The 26,470-nt window shown below is 39.2% G+C and overlaps 1 protein-coding gene across 2 annotated transcripts; it reads left to right on the forward strand.

Moving 5' to 3' along the window:
- The first annotated feature begins 1,890 nt into the window (after window positions 1-1,890).
- On the forward strand, window positions 1,891-20,918 carry LOC130906466 (interleukin-1 receptor-like 1). 2 transcript variants are annotated; one of them, XM_057820882.1, is made up of 10 exons: window positions 1,891-2,244; window positions 4,701-4,956; window positions 5,045-5,231; window positions 5,316-5,463; window positions 10,109-10,174; window positions 10,305-10,428; window positions 10,496-10,644; window positions 13,139-13,282; window positions 19,743-19,895; window positions 19,975-20,918. In XM_057820882.1, exons 1-10 carry the CDS (start codon window positions 2,196-2,198, stop codon window positions 20,319-20,321), a joined length of 1,623 nt encoding a protein of 540 aa, XP_057676865.1. In that variant the 5' UTR covers window positions 1,891-2,195; the 3' UTR covers window positions 20,322-20,918. The 2 variants fall into 2 exon arrangements, with proteins under 2 accessions (XP_057676865.1, XP_057676952.1); XM_057820969.1 differs by lacking the exon at window positions 10,109-10,174.
- The last annotated feature ends 5,552 nt before the right edge of the window (window positions 20,919-26,470 follow it).

Below are 26,470 nucleotides of genomic sequence, written 5' to 3' on the forward strand. Positions count from 1 at the left end.
TGTCTCCAGACTTGAACCCAATAGAACATCTTTGGGGGATCCTCAAGCGGAAAGTGGAGGTGCGCAAAGTGTCAAATATCTGGCAGCTCCGCAGCGTCGTCATGGAGGAGTGGAAGAGCATTCCAGTGGCAACCTGTAAAGCTCTGGTCAACTCCATGCCCAGGAGAATAAAGGCAGTTCTGGATAATAGTGGTGGCCACACAAATAATTGACATGTTGTATGTTAATATTGACAAATTTCACTAAGGGGTGTACTCACTTTTGTTGCCAGGGGTTTAAATATTAATGGTTATATTTTGAGGGGGAAAATAAATTAACTCTATTATATAAGCTGCACACAGACTACTTTTCATTGTGTCAAAGTCTCATTTTGTCAGTGTTGTCCCATGAAAAGATATACTTAAATACAAGGGCATAGGTTTGGTCTCAACATTGGTAGGGATGATATAAAAGCATAACCTGCATGTACACTTTTTGCTGGGGACAGGACATTAATAAGACCAAACAGATCGACTGAATGGGGTCAGGGCTACATTTCTTACGAATATAAACCTAATTAATTGAATTAATGCAAAATGCATCTGTATTGATTTATACAGGGAGAAAGGGATAAACCACCGTTCACTACATTTCTCACAGTTTAATTAACAGTAGAAAATACATACAGGAGGACACTTCTCTCTAAGCAGCTCCCTACTCAAGTTTTGCAGGTTAGAAAATTCACACAGTTTAATGTTATGCTAACGGTGATACAGGTCGGACTTTCAATAGCAAAATTAGTGGTGTGTTCCACACCTTCACAACAGTAACATCTTTTTACATTAAATACAGTGGCTGCAGCTGCTGCTGGCTAGGAAAAAAAAAACAAAAAACTTCTAATATCCCTCCTCTTTGAGGGGGGCGGAGGAGGTGGAATGGGGCTGTGAGTGTGTGTGCGGTGTCAAGCATTTGAGGGGGGAAAAATGGACTGGGACACTCAGCAGTGAAAAGGGGTAAATGTAATTCTGAAAATGATGAAAATAATTCACTTAATAATGGTAGGGTCAATTCTATTCTTACAACATATGGGGAGGCAATCTAAATTATATATGTAACTGAAGTCATTATATAATGCAAATAAGGTTGCTTAAAAGTAGGGCTGTCAAAATTATCGCGTTAACGGGCGGTAATTAATTTTTTAAATTAATCACGTTAAAATATTAGGCGCATTTAACGCACATGCCCCGCTCAAACAGATTAAAATGACAGCACAGTGTCATGTCCACTTGTTACTTGTGTTTTTGGGTGTTTTGGCACCCTCTGCTGGCGCTTGGGTGCGACTGATTTTATGGGTTTCAGCACCATACGCATCGTGTAATTATTGACATCAACAATGGCGAGCAACTAGTTTATTTTTTGATGGAAAATTTTCACAAATTTTTTAAAAACGAAAACATTAAGAGGGGTTTTAATGTCGAATTTCTATAACTTGTACTAACATTGATCTTTTAAGAACTACAAGTCTTTTTGTATATGAATCGCTTTAACAGAATGTTTTTAATGTTAATGCCGTCTTGTTGATTTATTGTTATAATAAACAATTACAGTACTTATGTACCGTATGTTGAATGTATATATCCGTCTTGTGTCTTATCTTTCCATTCCAACAATAATTTACAGAAAAATATGGCATATTTATAAATGGCTTGAATTGCGATTACTTACGATTAATTAATTTTTAAGCTGTGATTAACTCGATTAAAAAGTTTTATCGTTTGACAACAATTAATAATTGGTAAAAGTTGGTGGGGACAATTTAAGCATCCTAAAAAGTTGGTAGTGTTATGTCCCTACCGTCCCTATGCAAACCTACGCCCTTGCTTAAATATCTGCAGAAATGCGAGGGGTGTACTCACTTTTGTGATACACTGTATAATCAGTATCTCCCTCTGCCTCTCTCTTATCAAAGAACCTATTTTCAGTTCAGTACTTGACAGTATCCATTTATTCAAAACACCATTTATTCACAAGGAAATGTCTACATTTCAACATGTGAGAACATGCGTGACTTTTTTTTTTTTCCACTGAAACTCAAGTCTCTTCTGATATCTTTTGCGCAAGTTTCACTTTCCGTTTGTGGTAATTGCTCTGAGAAACAGTCATCGGCGTCTCAAAGAAAGTCTGTTTAACTGCCATTTGCTCCACCTATCATCAGCATGAGGACCCTTCTATTTTCACTGCTTTTGCTGCTTACATCTTTAACATGTAAGTGTATAAATCGTAGTTATTGCATCATATATAGTTATTTAAGAAAGAAAAAAAAAAGAGTCAAAACTCACAGAAAATAAGGCCGTTGGGGGATTAATAGGTGGTTTAACGTCTTTAAATTTCTCAGTGAAGGTTTTCAAATGTTCAGTATTTCAGTATTCTTTAGTTATTTTTAATTCAATACAGTTTTCTAAAACTAGTGTGTGTACTGTTTAACAATTTACTGTAAATGGTGAGTACATTTATTCAGATTGAGCCTATACTAAAGTTATTTTTATTTGTCATCCATTGTTTTTATGCAATTATTTATTTATTTAATAATGTTGTTTTTTTGTGCCAAACTATGAAAAATGCTGACGTTGTTTTCTTAAATGCCAAGAAATGAGGATGTGGCTTAAAAGAAAAAAAATATATATCTGAGGAAGCTATTCTAGTTGGTATTAAGGTGCTTGTCGGATTAGACTGGCAGATTTCTCATCAACCCTTTCATGCACGAATCACGGCCAGTCCTCTGATTTTAAACGAATTTAAATACTATGATTAAAAAAAATCTACTTAAGAGTGTTATTACATTGCATTTCTGTTTGCATTAATTTTAATTGATTAGTTTGCTTTTCTTTAGCATTGTATTAATAATTTATATATTTATTTATGATTACATAAAATCCAATGATTAATAATTAAAAAATAAAATATAATAATAATTGCTAAAATATACATACACACATATATGTATATACATCAGGGGTCGCGTTAACCGGATATTTTCTGTCGTTGACCGGTTTTTTAAAACGGTGACGGAAAAAACTGAAATCCGTCCGTCATTTTGACAGGTTGCAATTCACACCCCAGACCACAGGGTGGCGAGTCAGCATATTAGCTATTGTCTCTCTAAATGCATGACGTCGTTGGCTCTTCTGTCAGAATATTGTAGCGTCACCGGGGTCTGGCGGCGGCACTGTGATTGACACATCAACGCGAGGTTCTTATTGGTGCACCCGGTGTGCCAGCGCGTCATCCAATCACCCAATCACATGACGTCACAACTCCGCCCCCTGACCGGAGCCGCCATATTGTTTGTCAGCTCGTCATATTTACACATTACCGCTACGTACATGCCTCCTATTACGCCGTGTTTTTCTGCTCGTTAATATTAATAATCAAAATGGTGAAGATGAGAGCGACATGGACTGCTGTAATTCGACAAGAAGTCTGGGCACCAAACGATCACCACAGACTATATAGTAGTCTTTTTATATCTGGTAAGATGCATTTAATATATATTTAGAAGATTTTGGGCTGACAACCACAATTAAGATCATTGTGTGGGGGCGGAGTTGTTGGTAAGCAGAGTAAAAAGGGAGAAAAATACCACGACTTCCGTGTCTAATTTTTCGCCGCCAAGCAAGTGTTACAATATTAATTAAAAATGAACGAAAACTAAATACTATTGAATATGTCATCATTATCATTTAAAAAATTTAAGTGACGGGTAAAAATAGACTATGACCGGATTTTTATGACCCTGTCAGTCAAAATGACAGACAACGAAAATGTCTAGCGCAACCTCTGATATACATATATATATAAATGGCAGAAAACAGACAAGACTGAAAAAGCAGTTTCTGCTCTTGCACCCCTCTTTAAAATAAACTGCTGTATTTTCAGCCAAAAGTCACCTGAGTGTTTTAATATATATAGATACCCATCTTCAGCTTTCGGACAGAGGGCAACAAATTTTGATTTTAAATGTCCTGGTATTTAAAAGCATTCATGATGCCATGCACCCTAACAAGGTTCTCAGGGCCTTTGGAAGCAAAACAGCCCCACAGCATCACTGACCCACCCCCATACTTCACAGTGGGTATGAGGTGCTTTTCAGCATGCGCATCTTTCGTGGCATGCCAGACCAACTTAGAGTGTTTGTTGCCAAAAAGCTCAATCTTGGTCTCATCTGACCAAAGCACACGGTCCCAGTTGAAGGCTGGGACCATGTGTATTTTTGTGTGATGGGTCGTCACTGGGTCTTTCAGCAAGACAATGACCCTAAACATATGGTCAAATCTACACAGAAATGGTTCACCAGACACAAAATCAAGCTCCTCCCATGGCCATCTCAGTCCCCAGACCTTGTTTTGTTGGCAAAAGGGGGTTGTACAAAGTATTAACACCTGGGATGCTAATAATTGTGACACACATTATTTGATGTCAAATAATTTTTTCTTTTTGTGGGATTTTTTCCCCACTGAATGAATGCACTTGTATTGAAGGTTGGATTTTTCTCTTTTTTTCCATTAAGGTCCCATATTATTTGAATTTAAAAAAAAAAAAGATTTTTAGAAGCTAAAAAACACATTTTTTTCAGGGGTGCCAATAATTATGGAGGGCACTGTAACCCCCTTCTGTAGGTTTAACCTAAGTGCGGATGTAATCAACACATTTGTATTCCACAGGCATGTGCGTGGTGAGTTCCCCTAAGGAAATTTATGTCAAGGCAGGTGAGATGGTGGTGCTTCAGTGTCCTCGGGAGACAGGATACAATCATGATAATGATGCGGTGATATGGATTCGTGAAAATGAGCTGCATGTAAACCTGAGCAGCATGTCAGCGACTGAACAGAAACGGATGATTTTGCTGTGTCTTGATCAGAGTCTTTATATTCTCAATGCTTCAGTAGATCATCAGGGAAACTACTCCTGTTCACAGAGGTAAGCTGGAGTCATAACTCCAACATAACTACGAGTCATGTTCACATTCTGTCTAAAATCAGAATTTCAAACCCTCTTCATATGACAGGAATGTAAGCGGGCAGTCCCAGCTCAGTCTGAAGGTTTACACCACAATGAGCAAAGAGCTGGAGAACATAACTCGCTTCTCACATACATGTTACACACAAGAGTACTGCAAATTGGAGTGTCCTGAAGTCAATATCCCACCCATAAGTAGTTCCATCTTCACCAGGCCTATCCCTACATGGCATAAGGTACCATTTCTGAAAGTTTTTTCACAATGTCAATGAATGAATTAAGATAAGAGTTGCTTTTCATTGTAATTATTTCTTTCAAAGAATGAGTCAGCAGAGGAAGTTAACAGCTATTTCGAAAGGGTGGAAAAGAAAGACGGTGGCGTCTACACCTGTACCATGGCTTATCTGTATGAGGGACAAAATTATAAGAAAAGCTTTACGTTGGTTTTGGACGTCCAGCCTAAACCGAGTAAGTGCAAGAACACTGGTAAATTGTGGTGTTCACAGCCAACCCTCCTAGTTTAACTGTATTGGACATGTATTGTTTTCAAAAGCAGTCAATGAGTTGAATACTATGATTTTTTTTTTTTTTTTTAAATCAGAGTCAATTTGCAAAGCAAAGCTGCTCCACTGACCAGCAGACCAAAGCTTGCAATTTCTCCTGAAATTGCATTCTCTATTCAACTTAGTCTTGTATTTATTCATTGAAAAAATATATTAAAGGGAACCACGGATTGAAAGACTTGTAGTTCTTAAAAGTTAAACGTTATTATGAGTTAAAATAATTTGATTCTAAAACCCCTCTTGATATTTTCGTGTTTATACAATTTGTAAAATTAGTTTAACTTGTAGGCCGCCATTGTCTTTGACGTCACAAGCGGTGACGTCACTGGGTTACGCTGCCGAACTTCCAGTGTATGACTCTAGCAACATAAACATGTCATCTGTTCCGCCCTTTCTATTCGAACCCTAAAGGAACATTAATGAGCATGACAGCAATGTCGATATTTCACAAAACGAGAAGCAAAAGCAAAATGAACAGGAAAGACGGGATTAGACGAGACGAGAGAATGACAAAACCGGTGTTCTGCCAAAATGTGCTACACTAGGGAAACGTCTACGCGAGGCGAATTTGACACCCAAAGTACTACCGTGCGCGACAGTGAGGGCGAGTGGATAGTGTACCTACACCAGGAGATATTAAGGCATGGAAAACCGTTCACAGATGGTGAGTACATGAAGGAGACATTCATTAACATATCAGAACACCTATTTGCAGACTTTAAAAAAACGAGATAATTAAAAAAAAAAAAAAAAAATCTAAGACATGCCCAGATAAGGGGCATGTTATGCACGTTCCATTTTGTTGTTTTTCAAAACCTCAAACTAAAAATGGCATCAAATATCAGATTTCTTTATTGGATTTCTATAATTTCATAAAAGCAATGAAACAAGTCATTAATATTGTAATGAAGTTAAACTTGAGGTTGCGTCATACAACAGAGTAGTCACATGGTGCGTTGGATGCACTGCAGGGAAAATAAACATTAAATCATGAAGGCTCATTATGTATTTTTAGCCAACTTGGTAGTAGGTTAAAATAGCTAATACAGATGCATACAGTGTGTTGCCTTCATTATTAGGCTTATTTAAAGCTTTTAATTTTTGTGGCTCCAGACATATTTGTTGTTTGTTTTTTTGGTTCAATATGGCTCTTTCAACATTTTGAGTTGCCAACCCCTGGGTTAAAATATGTACTAAATATTTTAGATTTTTAAATCAATGGCAACATTTTATGTGTTTCTAATGACATTTTAGTATAATAGAGCAATTGTGGCTTATGAGAGCCAACACGTTTTCAAGTCTGGGATTCCCTTTAAAATAATGATTAATAATGTAATTTACACCTGATGTCCATATTCAGTATGTGGGCATCACATTTTTGTCATTTGTGGCATACGTAGCCCAAAATGTTATGTAAACGTACAGTATGTGGACACCAGGTCCATATGTTTTTTTTTTAATTACCAAAGATAGTCATCTGTCTTACATTTCTGATTACGCAATTAATTTTTGATATGACACAGACAACTGGCATAAACAGAAAATCATTGTTGTTTTCGTCAATGATAACGAAAATATTTCGTCGATGAACAATTTTGGGGGGTGACTTGTATGACTAAAACATAAGATGAATGGCAGTTTTTGTCTCACAAGACGAGAATGAGATGAAAATGCGCCATAGTTTCCGTCATAAGTTTACAGTGTGTGACATTTTCCTATAGTACAGTGGGGCAAATAAATATTTAGTCAGCCACTAATTGTGCAACTTCACCCACTTGAAAATATTAGAGAGGCCTGTAATTGTCAACATGTGTAAACCTCAACTATGAAAGACAGAATGAGAAAAAAAAAACAGAAAATCACATTGTTTGATTATTTGCAAATCATGGTGGAAAATAAGTATTTGGTCAATACCAATATTTCATCTCAATACTTTGTTATACACCCTTTGTTGGCAATAACAGAGGCCAAACGTTTTCTGTAACTCTTCACAAGCTTGTCACACACTGTTGCTGGTATTTTTACCCATTCCTCCATGCAGATCTCCTCTAGACCAGTGATGTTTTGGGGGTGTCGTTGGGCAACACGGACTTTCAACTCTCTCCTCACCCCGTGGCATCAAAATGATAACAAGAACGGTGAGCAAAAATCCCTGAACCACACGGGAGGACCTAGTGAATGACCTACAGAGAGCTGGGACCACAGTAACAAAGGCTACTATCGGTAACACAATGCGCCGCCAGGCACTCAAATCCTGCACTGCCAGACGTGTCCCCCTGCTGAAGAAAGTACACGTCCAGGCCCGTCTGCGGTTCGCTCGAGAGCATTTGGATGATCCAGAAGCGGACTGGGAGAATGTGTTATGGTCAGTTGAAACCAAAATAGAACTTTTTGGTAGAAACACAGGTTCTTGTGTTTGGAGGAGAAATAATACTGAATTGCATCCGAAGAACACCATACCCACTGTGAAGCATGGGGTTGGAAACATCATGCTTTGGGGCTTTTTTTCTGCAAAGGGACCAGGACGACTGATCTGTGTAAAGGAAAGAATGAATGGGGCCATGTATCGAGAGATTTTGAGGGAAAATCTCCTTCCAACAGCAAGGGCATTGAAGATGAGACATTCAGCATGACAATGATCCCAAACACACAGCCAGGGCAACAAAGAAGTGGCTTCGTAAGAAGCATTTCAAGGTCCTGGAGTGGCCTAGCCAGTCTCTAGATCTCAACCCCATAGAAAATCTGTGGAGGGAGTTGAAAGTCCGTCTTGCCCAACGACAGCCCCAAAACATCACTGCTCTAGAGGAGATCTGCATGGAGGAATGGGCCAAAATACCAGCACCAGTGTGTGACAAGCTTGTGAAGAGTTACAGAAAACGCTTGGCCTCAGTTATTGCCAACAAAGGGTACATAACAAAGTATTGAGATGAACTTTTGGTATTGATCAAATACTTATTTTCCACCATGATTTGCAAATAAATTCTTTAAAAATCAAACAATGTGATTTTCTGTTTTTTTTTCCCACATTCTGTCTCTCATGGTTGAGGTTTACCCATGTTAACAATTACAGGCCTCTCTAATATTTTCAAGTGGGAGAACTTGCACAATTAGTGGTCGACTAAATACTTATTTGCCCTGTATGTGTAGTTAGCCTGCATCGTAGCAGTGTTTGTTTGTGTCACTCGTGTGACGTTGTGTGCCTACCGCCCTACACACACAATTACCCAATGGTGTCCTCTCCAGGCACCAGACTTGCTTGTTTTGAAAACACATGGTAAGATTTGTTTTCCTATCTTGGCTAGAGTGAATATGCCATGTTTTTTTAGCCTTTAAAGATCTGTGCTGAGTGATCATCACACTAAATGTAACTTGTAGCGTTAGCATAGCATTTGCATTAGCATTGAGCATAATGAGCGTGGTCTTAAACACTTGGACTTTCTTTTTTTTTTTTTTTTTTTTTTTTTACATACAGTTCATGGCACTCAGGTAGGTTTAGTTAATTGAAAATACTGTTTTCCTGCAGAGTGTGTATTATCATCACGATGATGTCCTTGTAGACCAGGGGTGCCCAATCCCGGTCCTCGAGTGTCCCTATCCAGCTTGTTTTCCATGTCTCCCTCCTTTAACACACCTGAATGAAATGATCAGCTCAACAGCAAGCTCTGCAGCAGCCTGATAACAATCCTGATTAGTTGATTCAGGTGTGTTAGAGGAGGGAGACATGGAAAACAAGCTGGATAGGGGCTCTCGAGGATTGGGCACCCCTGTTGTAGACACTACAATTATGTGCTTGTCTGTCAATGTTCATTTCAAATTGTTGGAAACCTTTATTATGTAATTATTTATTTAATTTTGGACTAAAACTTTGGAATTTTACAGACAAAAACATTTTGAGTAATTCTCGACTAAACCTAGATAACATTTTTCGTTGACCAAAACTAGACGAAGATGAACACATTTTGAAATTTCAAAAACGCAAGTATTTTTGTCCAAAAGACTAAGACTTAATTAAAAAGGCTGCCAAAAACAACACTGCGAGAAAATGTATTTTTAACCAATTCAAACCTGTCTGCCATTTTTGTTTGCACCTGCTAGAAAATGTCAAAAAGAAACACTTTGTATGGCAACCTAAAAAAATTCAAAATTAACTGATAGTAAAAAAATCTAAATATCTATGAAAATATCCTGGGGGGGGAAATGTTTCTAATTTTTCCAAGTAATTCAGACTCTAACAAACCACAGTAAGAGAAGTTTTGCATCAATGATTAAATGAGAGAACAGTGATGAAGCCTATCAAAATCCAGATTAATTTAGAGTGCAATAGTTACTCATGCAGAAGGTCACAAAAATGGAGAACGACATCTTAAGAACTGCAGGCTTCTTTGGCCGCTGAAACGTAAAAAAGACACTGGACAAAATGTATGTATTGGAGAGTTACTTACGGTCTGGGGTGCTTTGCTTCTTCTGCACTTGGACGACCTGTTGTGATGAATGGGAAAAATGAATTTCGTGGGGGTTTTTTTGTTTGTATTTTTTTCATATTTCCAAAGGACGCAACGACAAACTGGATGGAATATTATCGCCAAAACAAAATGAAACATTTTATGTGGACTTGGGTGAGCATCAATTTTTGTATTCCGTCCATCCATTTTTCAATTCAGTTCCTGTTCAGGTTCATCGTTGAGCACAAACTGAAATCTAAATACAGTTTTTACTTTTGTCTTGTTTTCTAACTATATTGTGTAGGTTCACCGTTTGAGATTAAATGCGAAGCTTTGATTAATGACCTCGACGATTCACTGTTTTGGCTGCTGAACACAACCAAGTTTGTGGAGAACAATGACTCCTTCCGGGTATTCTACTACGAAAAGTGGGAAACAATCAACAATGAAAATCAACAAACGTCGACTTTTCTTCTCATTCTTCTTGTTTTTCAGGGAAAATACATCTGAAGGAGGTAAAAACACGGCAAATCTAGTGTTTAAAGAAGTAACAGAGGATGACCTAGCAAATGAGTACAACTGTAAACTGGAATCCATTTCATACGTTGCAACAGATTTTGTCACAATCACTTTGGCTAAAAAAGGTAGGAGTGATAGAATGATGCCACATTAAACCTTTATAGGGCATTCATTTATATACTATGAAATTTTGAGAAATAAGACAACATTACAGTATTTGGTAATTTTATTAACATTGTTTTTTTTATTCATAGTCTAATGGCTAATTTATAAATGTATCCATGCATCGATCCAATATCTACCGCTTAAACCGGGATAGGGAGGGATAGCAGGGAAGCCCCGATTTCCATCTCTGCAGCCACTTTAACCAGCTCTTCCAATGGGATCCCAAGGCATTCCCAAGCGAGAGACATAGCCCTCCCAGCTTGTCCTGGGTTGTCCCCGGGGCCTCCTGCCGGTGGGACATGCCGAGAACACCTCTCCAGGGAGGCGTCCAGGAGGCATCAGAACCAGATGCCCAAGCCACCTCAGCTGGCTCCTCTAAACGGTTAGTGGTAGCGCCTCGACCCCGAGTCCCTCCCAGATGACTGAGCTTGTCGCCACATCTCTAAGGGAGAGCCTGGACACCCTGCAGAGGAAACTCATTTTGGCCACTTGTATCCGGGATCTTGTTCTTTTGGTCACCACCCACAGCTCAGGACCATAGGTGAGGGTAGGAACGTAGTAGAGCTGAAACGAATACTCGAGCAACTCGAGTAACTCGAGTTTGAAAACTGATCCGAGTTATTTTATTCACCTCGAGGAATCGTTTAATTTTGCCAGCTTTAAGCATCACGTTTTGCCCGGACTGCTTTTAATGCGGGACAACGTGCTGATGTCACGTGCGTAGAAGAAGAAGCAATAAAAAAAAAAAAAACCTTACTGCAGCCGACAGCCGTTACAAACTGTGCCAACGTTGCTAAAAACTACTCCCGCATGTTGCTACGGGGGTAGCAGGTAGCGCCTGATGCGTGTCATAGATATCACATGTACGTAGAACTAGATGCGAAATGACCGACTCGGCGACGTTAATAAAACAGCCGCCATCTTAAAGCAGTACAATTCTTAGCACTCATAAATAAGATTAATGTTACTGTCACTCGCTCACGTAACATTATCCCTGCGGAGGGCTAGGTTTCTATTCATTATGACCACTGTCGATGCGTGGCTAGCTCTCACATACAGGCTTTATTTAATCTGGGAAAACAGCGCTGTAGAGTGATTAGGGTGTAAAATAAAAACTTAATAATGCTAACTGTCATTTTTAGCTCACTCGTCATTGCTGGATAAAACACCAAGTAGCACTGGTGCCTAATGTGCTCCAATACAGCACAGCGTTTATTTTGAACATTGCAAAAACTCAAAATCCTATCAGGACTTACAGTTTAGACCAACTTAAAACTTAACTAGAACTTATAGCTTGACACAAGTGGGAATTCAATTGAAAAACGTGGGAAAAACACCAAACTTTTAAGTGATGTCTGTTATCAAGCGTAATGACGTTTTTAGGTAAGAAATAATATATATTTTTTATAAGCTCTAAAAGTTTTTAAGTGAAAGCAGTGAATTAGTCCTTTTTTTTGTCACATTTGAGATGCAATTGTTGGCTGTTTTCAACAATGTACATTGAAAATAAAGACATTGACATAAAATGGTTCAATATTAGATGAAATGTCTTGTTTTCTCATCTATATTGATAACTGTTCTTTACCTAAAAAAAAATGTTTTATCCGATTACTGGATTAATCGATAGAATTTTCAGTCGATTACTCGATTACTAAAATATTCGATAGCTGCAGCCCTAGAACGTAGATTGACTGGTAAATCAAGCGCTTCGCCTTTTGGGTCACTAAAACGGTGCAGAGTCCGCATCACTGCATACGCTGCACCAATCAGTCTGTTGATCTCCCGCTCCCTCCTGCCCTCACTCGTGAACAAGACCCCAAGATACTTGAACTCCTCCACTTGGGACAGGATTTCATCCCCGACCCAAGGCCACGCCACCCTTTTCCGACTGAGGACCGTGGTCTCGGATTTGGAGGTGCTGACCTTCATCCCAACTGCTTCACACTCGGCTACGAACCACTCTAGTGAGAGTTGAAGAAAACGACTTGATGAAACCAACACCACCACATCATCTGCAAAAAGCAGAGATGCAATGCTGATGCCACCAAACCGGTCCTCCTCAACGCAGAATCGGTGACAAAGGGCAACCTTGGCTTGAATTCAACCCTCACTGGGAATGAATTGAATTCAACCCTCACTGGGAATGAATTCAACCTACTGCCGGCAATGCGGACCAAACTGCGAACAGTCCTTACCAAGGGGCTCGGTACCCCGTAATCCCAAAGCACCGCGCACAGGACTCCCCGAGGGACATGGTTGGGCCCCTTCTCCAAATTCAGTTCATTGTCAAGTTAATTCACTCCTCCTAGTCAAAATGGAGTGGGCGTCTGGCTGGCTGGGAAGTTCATTCGCCCCTCCCCATTTTTTTATAAACTACCCATAATAGTCACTTGCCCCATAAAGGTTTTAAAAGCTTACATTCAGCATTATTAAGTGTTTCATTTTTCCTTCCAGTTCGACCATCTTACATTTCTGTAGCACTTTGCTCTCTGGTCATCTTGGCAGTAATGGCTGTAACTGTCATTGTCTACGTGAATTTCAAAATTGAAGTCACTCTTTTCCTGCGGGACACTCTGGGATGCCACAGGAGAACTTCTGGTGAGAGGAAGTTACCTGCTCGCTACTCATGTAACATATTCATTATTACTATTAGTCTTGCACGAAAACATTTTTTTGCTCCTGATACCTATTCCGATACCTGGGTGTTTGGTATCAGCTGATGCGGATATTGTACTGATACAAAAAAAAAAACCTGTACAATCTTTACAAACTGTACATCTTTTAAAAAAAATAAATAAATAACTGCATACTCACTTTAATATAAAATAACTGTTGTCATAACTTGGTCGGTCACTGCTTAAAAATACTAATACAAGCTTTGTGAGTGCATAGTCAATCTCATCATGTCACATTAGTACGTTAGCTTAGTTTATGTGCTACAGTGGTGCCACCAGGGGGTGGCCAGGGGTGGCCACGGCCACCCCTATAAATTGGTTGGCCACCCCGCTTGCCAGTATATCGCTAGATTGTTGTAGCATCAGTTATGCATTTCATCCCAAATGAATGCATTTATTTTGTTTTGTTAAATGTAGGGCTGTCAAATTTATCGCGTTAACGGGCAATTATTAATTTTTTTAAATTAATCACGTGAAAATATTTATCGCAATTAACGCATTTGCGTTACGACTCATTCACGCATTGCCGCAAACAGCCTACAATGGCACCGTTTTACCTATATACAGAGATATGAGGCGGAGTGGAGTAGATACAAGCATTCATTGGGACCGTGCTTTTAATTTGCAAAAGCTTTGTCATCTCTCCCACAGCAACTATAAATTTTGTGGGAAGCGATGTGAGGAAGAATGCCAGGAGTTGATCTTTTTCTTAACAACTTGTAGTGTACCCAACGCAGAGAAGATGTAGCATTTGCAGCCACCACACACAGTCATGGTTGCACCACTTCCCATCATGCATTTGGGCAGAACAGTTAAGTCGCTACAGTATCATTTACTGAAAGATCAACAAATACACTAGATGGCAATATTTAGTCACAATATACAAACTCACATTTATCCTTTAAGAATTACAAGTCTTTCTATCCATGGATCCCTTTCACAGAAAGAATGTTAATAATGTTAATGCCATCTTGTGGATTTATTGTTATAATAAACAAATACAGTACTTATGTACAGTATGTTGAATGTATATATCCGACTTGTCTCATCTTTCCATTCCAACAACAATTTACAGAAAAGTATGGCATATTTTAGAGATGGTTTGAACTGCGATTAATTACGATTAATTAATTTTTAAGCTGTGATTAACTCGATTAAAAATTTTCATTGTTTGACAGCCCTAATTAAATGTACACCTTATGCCTAATATATCCATAACATAATAAAACAGAATTGTTGTGGAACTCAAAATGTTGACTGGACAGTTATGTACTATGCACATTAAATCATTAATAACATCAAATATTACACAATACACCAAAGTATATCAGTAGCCGTGTCCTTAAGTCTTTCTGATAGTTTTCCCCTTGACCTTTTTACTGCAATAATATAATGAAAACCTGAAATTATGGCTTTTAGTTTTGGCCACCCCAAGATTTTAAGTGGCCCCATCTGGCCACCCCTATGAAACATTTCTGGAGGTGCCACTGATGTGCTAATTACTTTTTGCTTGGAGACTACAAGAGTTTGCTAGCCTACTTATCCCTGTTTTACCACCCCCTAACAAAGCTAAAATCTTCATAGATGTTCATGTTAATAGCTACGTTTACATGGACACTTTTAGTTGGAAAAAAAGCCTGATCGGAATAAAAATGCTTAATGTACACACCTCATTCAGATTATTCTAACCCGATCCAGCTCATTCTATTCCGGACAAAAGGGGTGGTTATGTCGATTGGTAGTCCAATTGGTGTAATGAAAACACTTTATTTCAAAATTTCAGAACAGTCTTTACCTCGAATGTCTGTGACACCAGTAAATGTGTTAATGTTATTCCTGGAAGCTAGTAGAAGCAGAATGAGTGGAAGACTGAGTAGGCGCAACAACACTAAACTGGTCTGTTGCCAAAACGAACACGTTGCTGGATATAATAAAAGATCTTAAAATTGTTGAAAGACTTTTAGGTGGAAAAATGGAAAATGGATAGTACGGTGATCCCTCGTTTTTCACTGTTAACCGGGACCAGAACCCACCGCGATGTGAAAAACCGCGAAGTAGCGACCTCCCCCACCCACCCCTTTCGTGTGTTCAATGTATTTATTCGTATTTACAATTGGAAAGAGATATATGTATATAAAAGACATGTTTTTAGACATGTTTTTTAACTTTTTCCCCTCAAAGTATAATTAAAAATAAGTTATGTGTATGTATATATATTAGGGCTGTCAAATGATTACAATTTTTAATCGAGTTAATTGAAGCTTAAAAATTAATTAATCGTAATTAATCGCAATTAATCGCAATTCAAACCATCTATAAAATATGCCATATTTTTCTGTAAATTATATATACATTCTGTAAAATAAATTGTTGGAATGGAAAGATAAGACACAAGATGGATATATACATTCAACATACGGTACATAAGGACTGTAGTGGGCATTTCACTCTCCTGTCATTTAAATCTGTCTATGCTGTCCTCACTCCGAAGTGTCTACTTTTTCCAAAGCTAGACAGCTAGTGAACGACGCCTTAATAATCAGACTTCTTCCTTTTTCATCTGATTTATAAATAAAATGGCCTCAAACCATTGTACTCTTTAGACAGTCGTAAAACTACCAAAAAAAAGTATAGACCCTACCCACGTGACGTCACAACTCCGCTCTCCTGAATGGTACCGCCCACTTGTCCGTCAAAACATAGTGTTAACCTGTTACCGTTACGTACATTCCTCCCATTTACGGCGTGTTTTTCTGCTCCTTAACATTAATAATCAAAATGGTGAAGGCGTGTGTGGCTGTTGGTTGCACTAACAGAGAAGATGGAAGGAGAGACTTGAAGTTTTACCGTATTCCGAGGGATCCAAAGAGGAGAGCGAAATGGACGGCTGCAATTCGACGTGAAAACTGGGCACCAAAAAATCACCACAGACTATGTAGTAGTCATTTTATATCCGGTAAGATGCATTTAAGATATACTTAGAGGGTTTTGGGCTGACAAATAACCACAATTAAGATCACTGCGAGGCTAATCGCCAACAACATACGACGTAGTACGACATAGTTTCAAATTCAAGATGTTTGTGACTTCCCTTTCTTCCACCATCGTTATTTTTTGAATAATATTTAGCTGGTACCAAGTGAAAGAAACTGGCCTCGTCTACGGGGCTGACAAATAACCACAATTAAGATCATTGCTAGGCTAATCGCCGACAACATACACGTATGTATGTAGTGAGAGTGCTATCGCTAAACCATATAAACATTAAAAGCCTTAACTCCATTGACAAACATACATGAAATACATTAGACTTGACAGTGGATGTTAGCAATAACAAAAGATTTTGAATTGAAAATTTCGTAACTCACCTTTCCAAGCACAAGATAGATTCCTGCTGAATTTTCGTGGACGAGGACCTGTTTCACCCAACCAGCAACGAAGTATTTATAAGCCTCCAAGCTCTTGAAGTTTTTCAAATTTTCATGAGAATAGGCTGATTTTGTGTGGACAAGATAATTGTAAATATCAGCGTAGCAGATGTCAGGCAGACAGGGCGAAGACAGTGGGTTGAAAAACATCAATTTGGGCATCAAATATGGATCTGGCGACTATATAGAACGAAGCTTTTCCACATAACGCCTTTTATGCAACACATCCAGTGAGTTTACGGCATCAGAAAGCACCGGGTCTTCCATGAAATGCATTTTAAATTCCTCGATCAATTGAAAATAATGCTAATACAGAGACAAAATGACGGACAAGTGGGCGGAACCACACAGCGAGCACGTGGTTTTGTGACGTCGGTGGGTAGGGTATATACAAGCATTGCATTAGCAGCAACATTAGCTTAGCACGCTATACAGGTTCACTAAACAAACAAAAAGCGTCTCATACAAAAAATATAACATTTCGCTTACTAACATAATATGTACATTCTTTACAACAACCATACTTACGGACAAATCTTGTTCAAGGATCATATAAGCACAACATTACAACGTAGGCGTCAGCCCGAGACGTCGTGCAGCCATAACAATAAAACATGTCGCAAAGCGACGACAAGAGTTCGCTGTTAGACAGCACAAAAAACCTTGCTGTAAAACTTACCAAAAGGCAGAATACTGTCTGAGTGGGACATGTGCGTTAATTGCATCAAATATTTTAACGCGATAATTTTGACAGCCCTAAAATATATATATATATATGTATGTATGTATATGTATGTATATATATATATTTTATATGTATTAGGGCTGTCAAAATTACCACGTTAACGGGCAGTAATTAATTTTTTAAATTAATCACTATAAAATATTTGACGCATTTAACACACATGCCCCGCTCAAACAGATTAAAATGACAGCACATTGTAATGTCCGCTTGTTACTTTTTGGGTCTTTTGTCGCTCTCTGCTGGCGCTTGGGTGCGACTGATTTTACGGGTTTCAGCACCATAAGCATTGTGTTATTTTTGACATCAACAATGGCGAGCTACTAGTTTATTTTTTGATGGAAAATTTTACAAATTTTATTAAAAAGAAAACATTAAGAGGGATTTTAATATAAAATTTCCATAACTTGTGCTTACATTATCTTTTAAGAACTCCAAGTCTTTCTATCCATGGATCGCTTTAACAAAATGTTAATAATGTTATTGCCATCTTGTTGATTTATTGTTATAAACATGTCATCTTTTCCGCCCTTTCAATTCGAACCCGAAAGGAACATTAATGAGCATGACAGCACCGTCGAAATTTCATAAAAAGAGAAGCAAAAGCAAAATGAACAGGAAAGACCAGATTAAAACACCACCAGGTGCTCACGAGTCAATCTGTCCTGACCTTCAAGTTCATACAGTTTATATTTGCCATCTACGCAAACAGTGGGAAAAAAAACAAGCCGCAGCCTAGTGCCGGCCCCTACCTAGATTAAACAATGGGAAAACTTATCAAACTTAACCTAGGGAGAGGAGAAATCCCTTATCACGACGTATAGCAAGAGTCCTTGTCATTTTACCAGATGAACAGCACATAAAGTAAACAAACAACAATATTTATTTGCAACGATATGAAATGAACAGATACTGTGGGGCAAATAAGTATTTAGTCAACCACTAATCGTGCAAGTTTTCCCACTTGAAAATATTAGAGAAGCCTGTAATTGTCAACATGGGTTAACCTCAACCATGAGAGACAGTATGTGGGGGAAAAAAAAAACAGAAAATCCCATTGTTTGATTTTTAAAGAATGTATTTGCAAAACATGGTGGAAAATAAGTATTTGGTCAATACCAAAGTTCATCTCAATACTTTGTGATGTACCCTTTGTTGTCTACACAGATAAGTCGTCCTGATCACTTTGCAGAAAAACAGCCCCAAAGCATGATGTTTCCACCCCCATGCTTCACAGTGGGTATGGTGTTCTTCGGATGCAATTCAATATTCTCTCTGCTCCAAACATGAGAACCTGAGTTTCTACCAAAAAGTGACCATAACACATTCTCCCAGTCCTCTTCTGGGTCATCCAAATGCTCTCTAGCGAACCGCAGACGGGCCTGGACGTGTACTTTCTTCAGCAGGGGGACACATCTGGCAGTGCAGGATTTGAGTCCCTGGCGGCACATTGTGTTACTGATAGTAGCCTTTGTTACTGTGGTCCCAGCTCTCTGTAGGTCATTCACTAGGTCCCTCCGTGTGGTTCTGGGATTTTTGCTTACCGTTCTTGTTATCATTTTGACGCCACGGGGTGAGATCTTGCATGGAGCCCCAGATCGAGGGAGATTATCAGTGGTCTTGTATGTCTTCCATTTTCTAATAATTGCTCCCCCAGTTGATTTCTTTACACCAAGCATTTTACCTATTGCAGATTCAGTCTTCCCAGCCTGCAGGTGTACAATTTTGTCTCTGGTGTCCTTCGACAGCTCTTTGGTCTTGGCCACAGTGGAGTTTGGAGTGTGGCTGACTGAGATTGTGGACAGGTGTCTTTTATACCGATAATGAGTTAAAACGGGTGCCATTAATACAGGTAACGAGTGTAGCCTCGTTAGACCTTGTTAGAAGAAGTTAGATCTCTTTGACAGCCAGAAATCTTATTTTCCACTCTAATTTGGAAATAAATTCTTTAAAAATCAAACAATGTGATTTCCTGCTTTTTTTCCCCACATTCTGTCTGTCACGGTTGGAGTTTACCCATGTTGACAATTACAGGCCGCTCTAATCTTTTCAAGTAGGAGAACTTCCACAATTGGTGGTTGACTAAATACTTATTTGCCCCACTGTATATGTTTAAGTGGATAAAAAAGATACATCTACATAGAATTCATGATGGAGGCCATCATGGGGCGGACAACTGGTGTTTGGACACTAAATCTTTTCTGTTCTGTTAGGTGGAAAGACATACGACGTCTTTCTGATGTATTATAAGAGCGATAATGTCACAGGACTGACAGCATGTGATGCAAAGTGGCTAGAGAATGTTCTGGAGGAGAATTTTGGATATAAACTCTGCCTCTACGATCGTGATGTTCAACCAGGAAAAGGTATTCTATTTCAACTCTAAGAATTCATTTTATTCCAATAACCTCTCAACTAATGCACAATTTGGCTTTTGTGTTGTAGCTGCAGCCGAGGCATTGCTCGACTGCGTAGAACAAAGTCAAACGGTTGTTTTGGTACCGTCCCCTGCAACTCAAAGTCTGGATTCTGGCTTGCTGAGCACCATCCACGCAGCCCTAGTGGAACGCAAGACGAGCTTGGTTGTCGTGAGAACCGAGAGTGAAGAAGAAGCGAAATGGGTATCCGAACCGGAAGTATTTCGACTTCTTGAGAAAACTGGGCACTGTGTAAAGTGGCAGGGCTTGAACTCCTTGTCGCCTTCTTCTACTTTCTGGAAGAAGCTACGCTATCACCTCCCGGCAGGATGTATTGGAAACAAGGCTTTTCCTTTAGATGCGCTTCCACAATAACATGGCTGTCACTAAAGGGACGCGACATGTAATTTTGACTTACACATTGCAAAACTGTAAAAAGCATTTAGTGTGTATGCACCAGAGCATGTAAACCTTTATAGACTCCAATCACCAACGTCACACAATCACGTGATCGCTGTATTGTGCCGCCATATTGTCAATCATTGTGTGTCGGTATTGTCAATGCTCGTAGTTTCTAAAGGGGGGATTCACTTGCAAATTATGGAAGCCCCGGTGCTTTCAGATGCTGTAAACTCATTGGATGAGTTGCATAAAAGCCATTATTTGGAAAAGCTTCGGTCGATTGAATCGCCAGATCCATATTTGATGCCCAAACCGATGTTTCCTCCCGTCCCGTGCGTCAGAGCTCTTCTTGAGACCACAAAATTTCAAATCATACTCCAGTTTATGTCACGATGAGGAGTCGGGTACCCAAAATCGGCACCGGCCCGAATATTAACCGACATTTGGTCAGCTGAGCGTCACCGTTGTCACGATTGTAAAATGAAACTTGATCAACAACGGGCCAGTGTGTGCAGAAAAATAGCTGCCCCGCGTGAAATGTCCCCCCTGACGGGAGCGCTTATTTATAATGTCCACACGGAAACGATTTTCTTGTACCGTGTATAGTACAGTTGTGGTCAAAAGTTTACATACACTTGTGAAGAACATAATGTCATGGCTCTCTTGAGTTTCCAGTTATTTCTACAACTCTGATTTTTCTCCGATAGAGTGATTGGAACAGATACTTCTTTGTCAAAAAAAACATTCATGAAGTTTGGTTCTTTTATGACTTTATTATGGGTTAACAGAAAAAGTGATCAAATCTGCTGGGTCAAAAATATACATACATGGATCTGAAGAAGCAAATCATTGACTTGAACAAGTCAGGAAAGTCACTTGGAGCCATTTCAAAGCAGCTGCAGGTCCCAAGAGCAACAGTGCAAACAATTGTTTGTAAGTATAAAGTGCATGGCACTGTTTTGTCACTGCCACGATCAGGAAGAAAACGCAAGCTATCACCTGCTGCTGAGAGAAAATTGGTCAGGAGGGTGAAGATTCAACCGAGACTCACCAAAAAGCTGATCTGCCAAGAATTAGAAGCTGCTGGAACACAGGTGTCAGTGTCCACAGTCAAGCGTGTTTTGCATCTCCATGGACTGAGAGGCTGCCGTGCAAGAAGGAAGCCCTTGCTCCAAAAGGCTCGACTGAAGTTTGCTGCTGATCACATGGACAAAGATAAGACCTTCTGGAGGAAAGTTCTGTGGTCAGACGAAACAAAAATCGAGCTGTTTGGCCACAATGCCCAGCAATATGTTTGGAGGAGAAAAGGTGAGGCCTTTAACCCCAAGTACACCATGCCTACCGTCAAGCATGGTGGTGGTAGTATTATGCTGTGGGGCTGTTTTGCTGCCAATGGAACTGGTGCTTTACAGAGAGCAAATGGGATAATGAAGAAGGAGGATTACCTTCAAATTCTTCAAGATAACCTAACGTCATCAGCCCGAAGATTGGGTTTTGGGCGCAGTCGGGTGTTCCAACAAGACAATGACCCCAAACACACATCAAAAGTGGTAATGGAATGGCTAAATCAGGCCAGAATAAAGTTTTCGAATGGCCTTCCCAAAGTCCTGACTTAAACCTCATTGAGAACTTGTGGACAATGCTGAAGAAACAAGTCCATGTCAGGAAGCCATCAAATTTAACTGAACTGCACCAATTCTGTCAAGAGGAGTGGTCAAAGATTCAACCAGAAGCTTGCCAGAAGCTTGTGGATGGCTACCAAAAGCGCCTAATTGAAGTGAAAATGGCCAAGGGACATGTTACCAAATATTAGCGCTGCTGTATGTATATTTTTGACCCAGCAGATTTAATCACTTTTTTTCTGTTCACCCATAATAAAGTCATAAAAGAACCAAACTTCATGAATGTTTTTTGTGACAAAGAAGTATCTGTTCCAATCACTCTATCGGAGAAAAATCAGAGTTGTAGAAATAACTGCAAACTCAAGAGAGCCATGACATTATGTTCTTCACAAGTGTATGTAAACTTTTGACCACAACTGTACTATACACGGTACAAGAAAGTCGTTTCCGTGTGGACGCTCCCGTCAGGGGGGGGACATTTCACGCAGGGTGACTATTTTTCGGCACAACACCTGTTGTTGCGCTCACCTTCTTGCTGCGCAACCGTGGCGCCGAGCTTCGTAGTCTCCGTCTGATGATTGATATTTATCAATGTTAACGATTGTCAGGAAGGTTTTTGGGTTCGTTTACCAGGCGGTGATTCCTTAGACAAGCAGAAAAACACTCAGTAATATACCCTACCCACCGACGTCACAAAACCACGTGCTCGCTGTATGGTTCCGCCCACTTGTCCGTCATTTTGTCTCTGTATTAGCATTGGTTTCAATTGATCGAGGAATTTAAAATGCATTTCATGGAAGACCCGGTGCTTTCTGATGCCGTAAACTCACTGGATGTGTTGCATAAAAGGCGTTATGTGGAAAAGCTTCGTTCTATACAGTCGCCAGATCCATATTTGATGCCTAAATCGATGATTTTTGACCGGCTGCCTTCGCCGTCTCTGCCTGACCCTGATATTTACAACTATCTTGTCCACACTAAATCAGCCTATTCTCACGAAAATATGAAAAACTTCAAGAGCTTGGAGGCTTATAAATGCTACGTTGCTGGTTGGGTGAAACAGGTCCTCGTACACGAAAATTCGGCAGGAATCTTGTGCTCGGAAGGTGAGTTACGAAATTTTCAATTCAAAATCTTTTGTTCTTGCTAACATCCACTGTCAAGTCTAATGTATTTCATGTCATTTGTCAATGGAGCTAGGGCTTTTAATGTTTATATGGATTAGCGATAGCACTCTCACTACATACATACGTGTATGTTGTCGGCGATTAGCCTAGCAATGATCTTAATTGTGGTTGTCAGCCCAAAACCCTCTAAATATATATTAAATGCATCTTACCAGATATAAAATGACTACTCCATAATCTGTGGTAATCGTTTGGAGCCCAGTTTTCTCGTCGAATTGCAGCAGCCCATCTCGCTCTCTCCTCTCCGTGTCTCTCGGAATCCGGTAGAACTTCAAGTCTCTCCGTCTATCTTCTCTGTTATTGCAACCGACCGCCACACACGCCTTCACCATTTTGATTATTAATGTTAACGAGCAGAAAAACACGCTGTAAATAGGAGGAATGTACGTAGCCGTAACAGGTCAACACGATGTGTTGACGGACAAGTGGGCGGCACCAGTCAGGAGAGCGGAGTTGTGACGTCACGTGGGTAGGGTCTATAGGAGGAATGTACGTAGCGGTAATATGAAAACACGATGAGCTGGCGGACAATATGGCGGCACCAGTCACGGGGGCGGAGTTGTGACGTCACGTGATTGGGGTCTATCGACAGTACAGGCAAAAGTTTGGACACACCTTCTCATTCGTGCGTTTTCTTTATTTTCATGACTATTTACAATGTAAATTCTCACTGAAGGTAATAAAACTATGAATGAACATGTGTGGAATTATGTATTTAGAAAAAAAAGGTGGAATAACTAAAAACATGGGTAACACTTTATAATAACTATCCGTTTTACTAGTTAGTAGATCATTAGTAAACTGTTGCTAAATGATTTATTGTTGATTTGTGAAGTATTTGTTAACAGTTTGTTAAGCATTTACAGGGTGTTCTTAACCTGAAACAAAGTTTGTGTAGAAACGTTTCAAGTTTTTGTGTGTTACATTTGGCATTTCTATCTTTTCAGGTTAAGAAATGCCGTTCACTTCAAAAGAAAAGGCATTTTGCAGGCAGCGCTCATTTTGCACATTTATGAAAATCTGCCATAGAACCAACAAATATTTGTACTTTTCTTTGTATATTTAACCAATAAAACTTATGACCTTCAACATAAAGTGTATATAGTTTTATTACGATCCATCAACTAGCATGGGCATTTAGAATGGGGTCAACCATATTGGAACACCCTGTAAATGCTAAACAAACTGTTAACAAATACTGTACTTCACAAATCAACAATAAATAATTTATCAACAGTTTACTAATGATCTATTAACTAGTAAAACGGATAGTTATTATAAAGTGTTACCAAAACATGTATAATATTCTAGTACATTCAAAGTAGCCACCGTTTGCGCTGATTACTTTTTGGCATACTCTTGCCATTCATTGCCGATTACCGGTTTCAAGGTATACCGTGGTATGAAAACTCAAGGTTTCAAAACCGCAAAAATCCTTCGTAACACTGTCCTTACGATATTAGCTATTTTTTTTATGTCCCAAACATGTAGGGAGAAATCCCTTGCTTGCAGCTGCAAGGCTCAACCCTCCCCCACCAGTTGTTGCTCAGTGTCTGTGACTCAGCTGTGCTACACGATGGCTGTAGGAGGTGAAACTCCTGAACTTTTTCCCCCATTGAAGAAAACGAAATTGCTGTTATGGGAATACTTCAGCTACAGAAAAGTTGCTGATGGCCATAATGTGTTTTTTTTTCTCTCTGGCAACTGTCTGTGTTGAGAAAGAGTGTGTGTATAATGTAAACATGATACGTGTGATACACATGTGCTTTTTATGGAAAATAATTCAATGATTTTTATTCTGATGGTAATAATGTTGAGCTGTGGCTGTGGATTTAGGCTCATCTAAAGGACTGCATTTATTTTAATTCTATTGAGAATATTTCAATTAATATTATTTTATTTAAATTAAGTATCATGTTGTACATGAAAAACAAAACAAAAAAAAACATTAGCTTTGTCATATGTTTTGAAAAATAAAAATCCAGTTCAACGGAAAAAAAGTTTTTTGTTTGTTTTTTTTTTAAACCCATATATCTCAAACATATGTCTGTAAATTCCTGTTTAAGGTGATGTGGGATTGACTCGTGTCATTGCATTCGCACATGTAGAGATGTCCCGAGAATGACATGAGTTGGACACTTTCACAGACTTGTCCCATGTTGCCCACTACAGTCTCTGTGCAGGGACAGCTGCTGGCGCGATTTTATAACTCAGACATTACGTCATTTTTGCTTGACATCGGCTGTGACAATGTTGTTCAAGTCGTGGTTTGTTCCAGAGCCGGTTGTGGGAGCGTTCCCAAAGTCGTAACTCCAGCCAATTCAAGCTCCTTAAGACCATTTTTAAGCCCAGGCGATACAAGCAAAGGGTGCTGAGATATTAACTTGCCGGGCGCCATTCGACACCTCTGCCGTCTTTGTTTTGAAGTCCCTTACGTTGTGCTGGTATTTGAGTCTACAGTATTTGTTTAGTTTTCTTTTCGGCTCATTGCCTACCGCTTAGGTTAGTATTATTGATCCCCATCGACCGACTGTCACAGACCCATTATGTTATTCCCCCTTTTCCGCAATCGCGTGTATTTTTGTTTGTATTTAACAAACCCTTGAACGCTTCCCTCTTTTGTTTTATGCATTGAGGTACAACCTTGCATCCGCAGTTGCAGATGCTTGCATAACAAAGTCTCAAGTTGTTTGTTTTCTCTTCTAATGTCTCCAGGTCCTTTTATAAATATGAGAGAGCTTATTATTTATTTTGGGAATTTAATTTCAATTAATTATGTTGTAATTCTCTTATGATTTAAATCATTCATATATGGCGGAAAACACTTAGGTGACTTGACGTTCCGCTCTGAGACCCCCATTTTGGCCAACTTTCAAAATTGTCCGATATGCATGTGTGATACATCATTGGAAAGCTTAAAATCTCAATTTTCTTGGGGAAAAAAATTTTGAACAGGAGGGCATTTTTAAAAAAATGTTTTTTAAACAGCAAAACCCTATCTGGAGGTGAGACCATGCGAGAGCAGAATTACACACGCAATGACTTAAACGAGATATTATCGCATACTTACCTTGTTTCGATCCAAAAGCTCCATGTAGCATGTATAGCTGAGTGTCAAGACACAGCAGTGAATGGCCACAGCTGAATTTTGGGGGGATTTTATGGGTGAAACATGGCAATATAACAAGGGTCACAATGCAGAAATCGCAGAAATCAAGGAGTCTTTTTCATATATTTACACTTTGAAATATCTTTTTTTTTTTTCCACATTTTTTTGGATCGCTTATTTATCATCTAGCATATCGGAGAAAAT

Source organism: Corythoichthys intestinalis, chromosome 1, assembly GCF_030265065.1.
Source record: "Corythoichthys intestinalis isolate RoL2023-P3 chromosome 1, ASM3026506v1, whole genome shotgun sequence".
In the NCBI taxonomy this organism is placed as follows: domain Eukaryota; kingdom Metazoa; phylum Chordata; class Actinopteri; order Syngnathiformes; family Syngnathidae; genus Corythoichthys; species Corythoichthys intestinalis.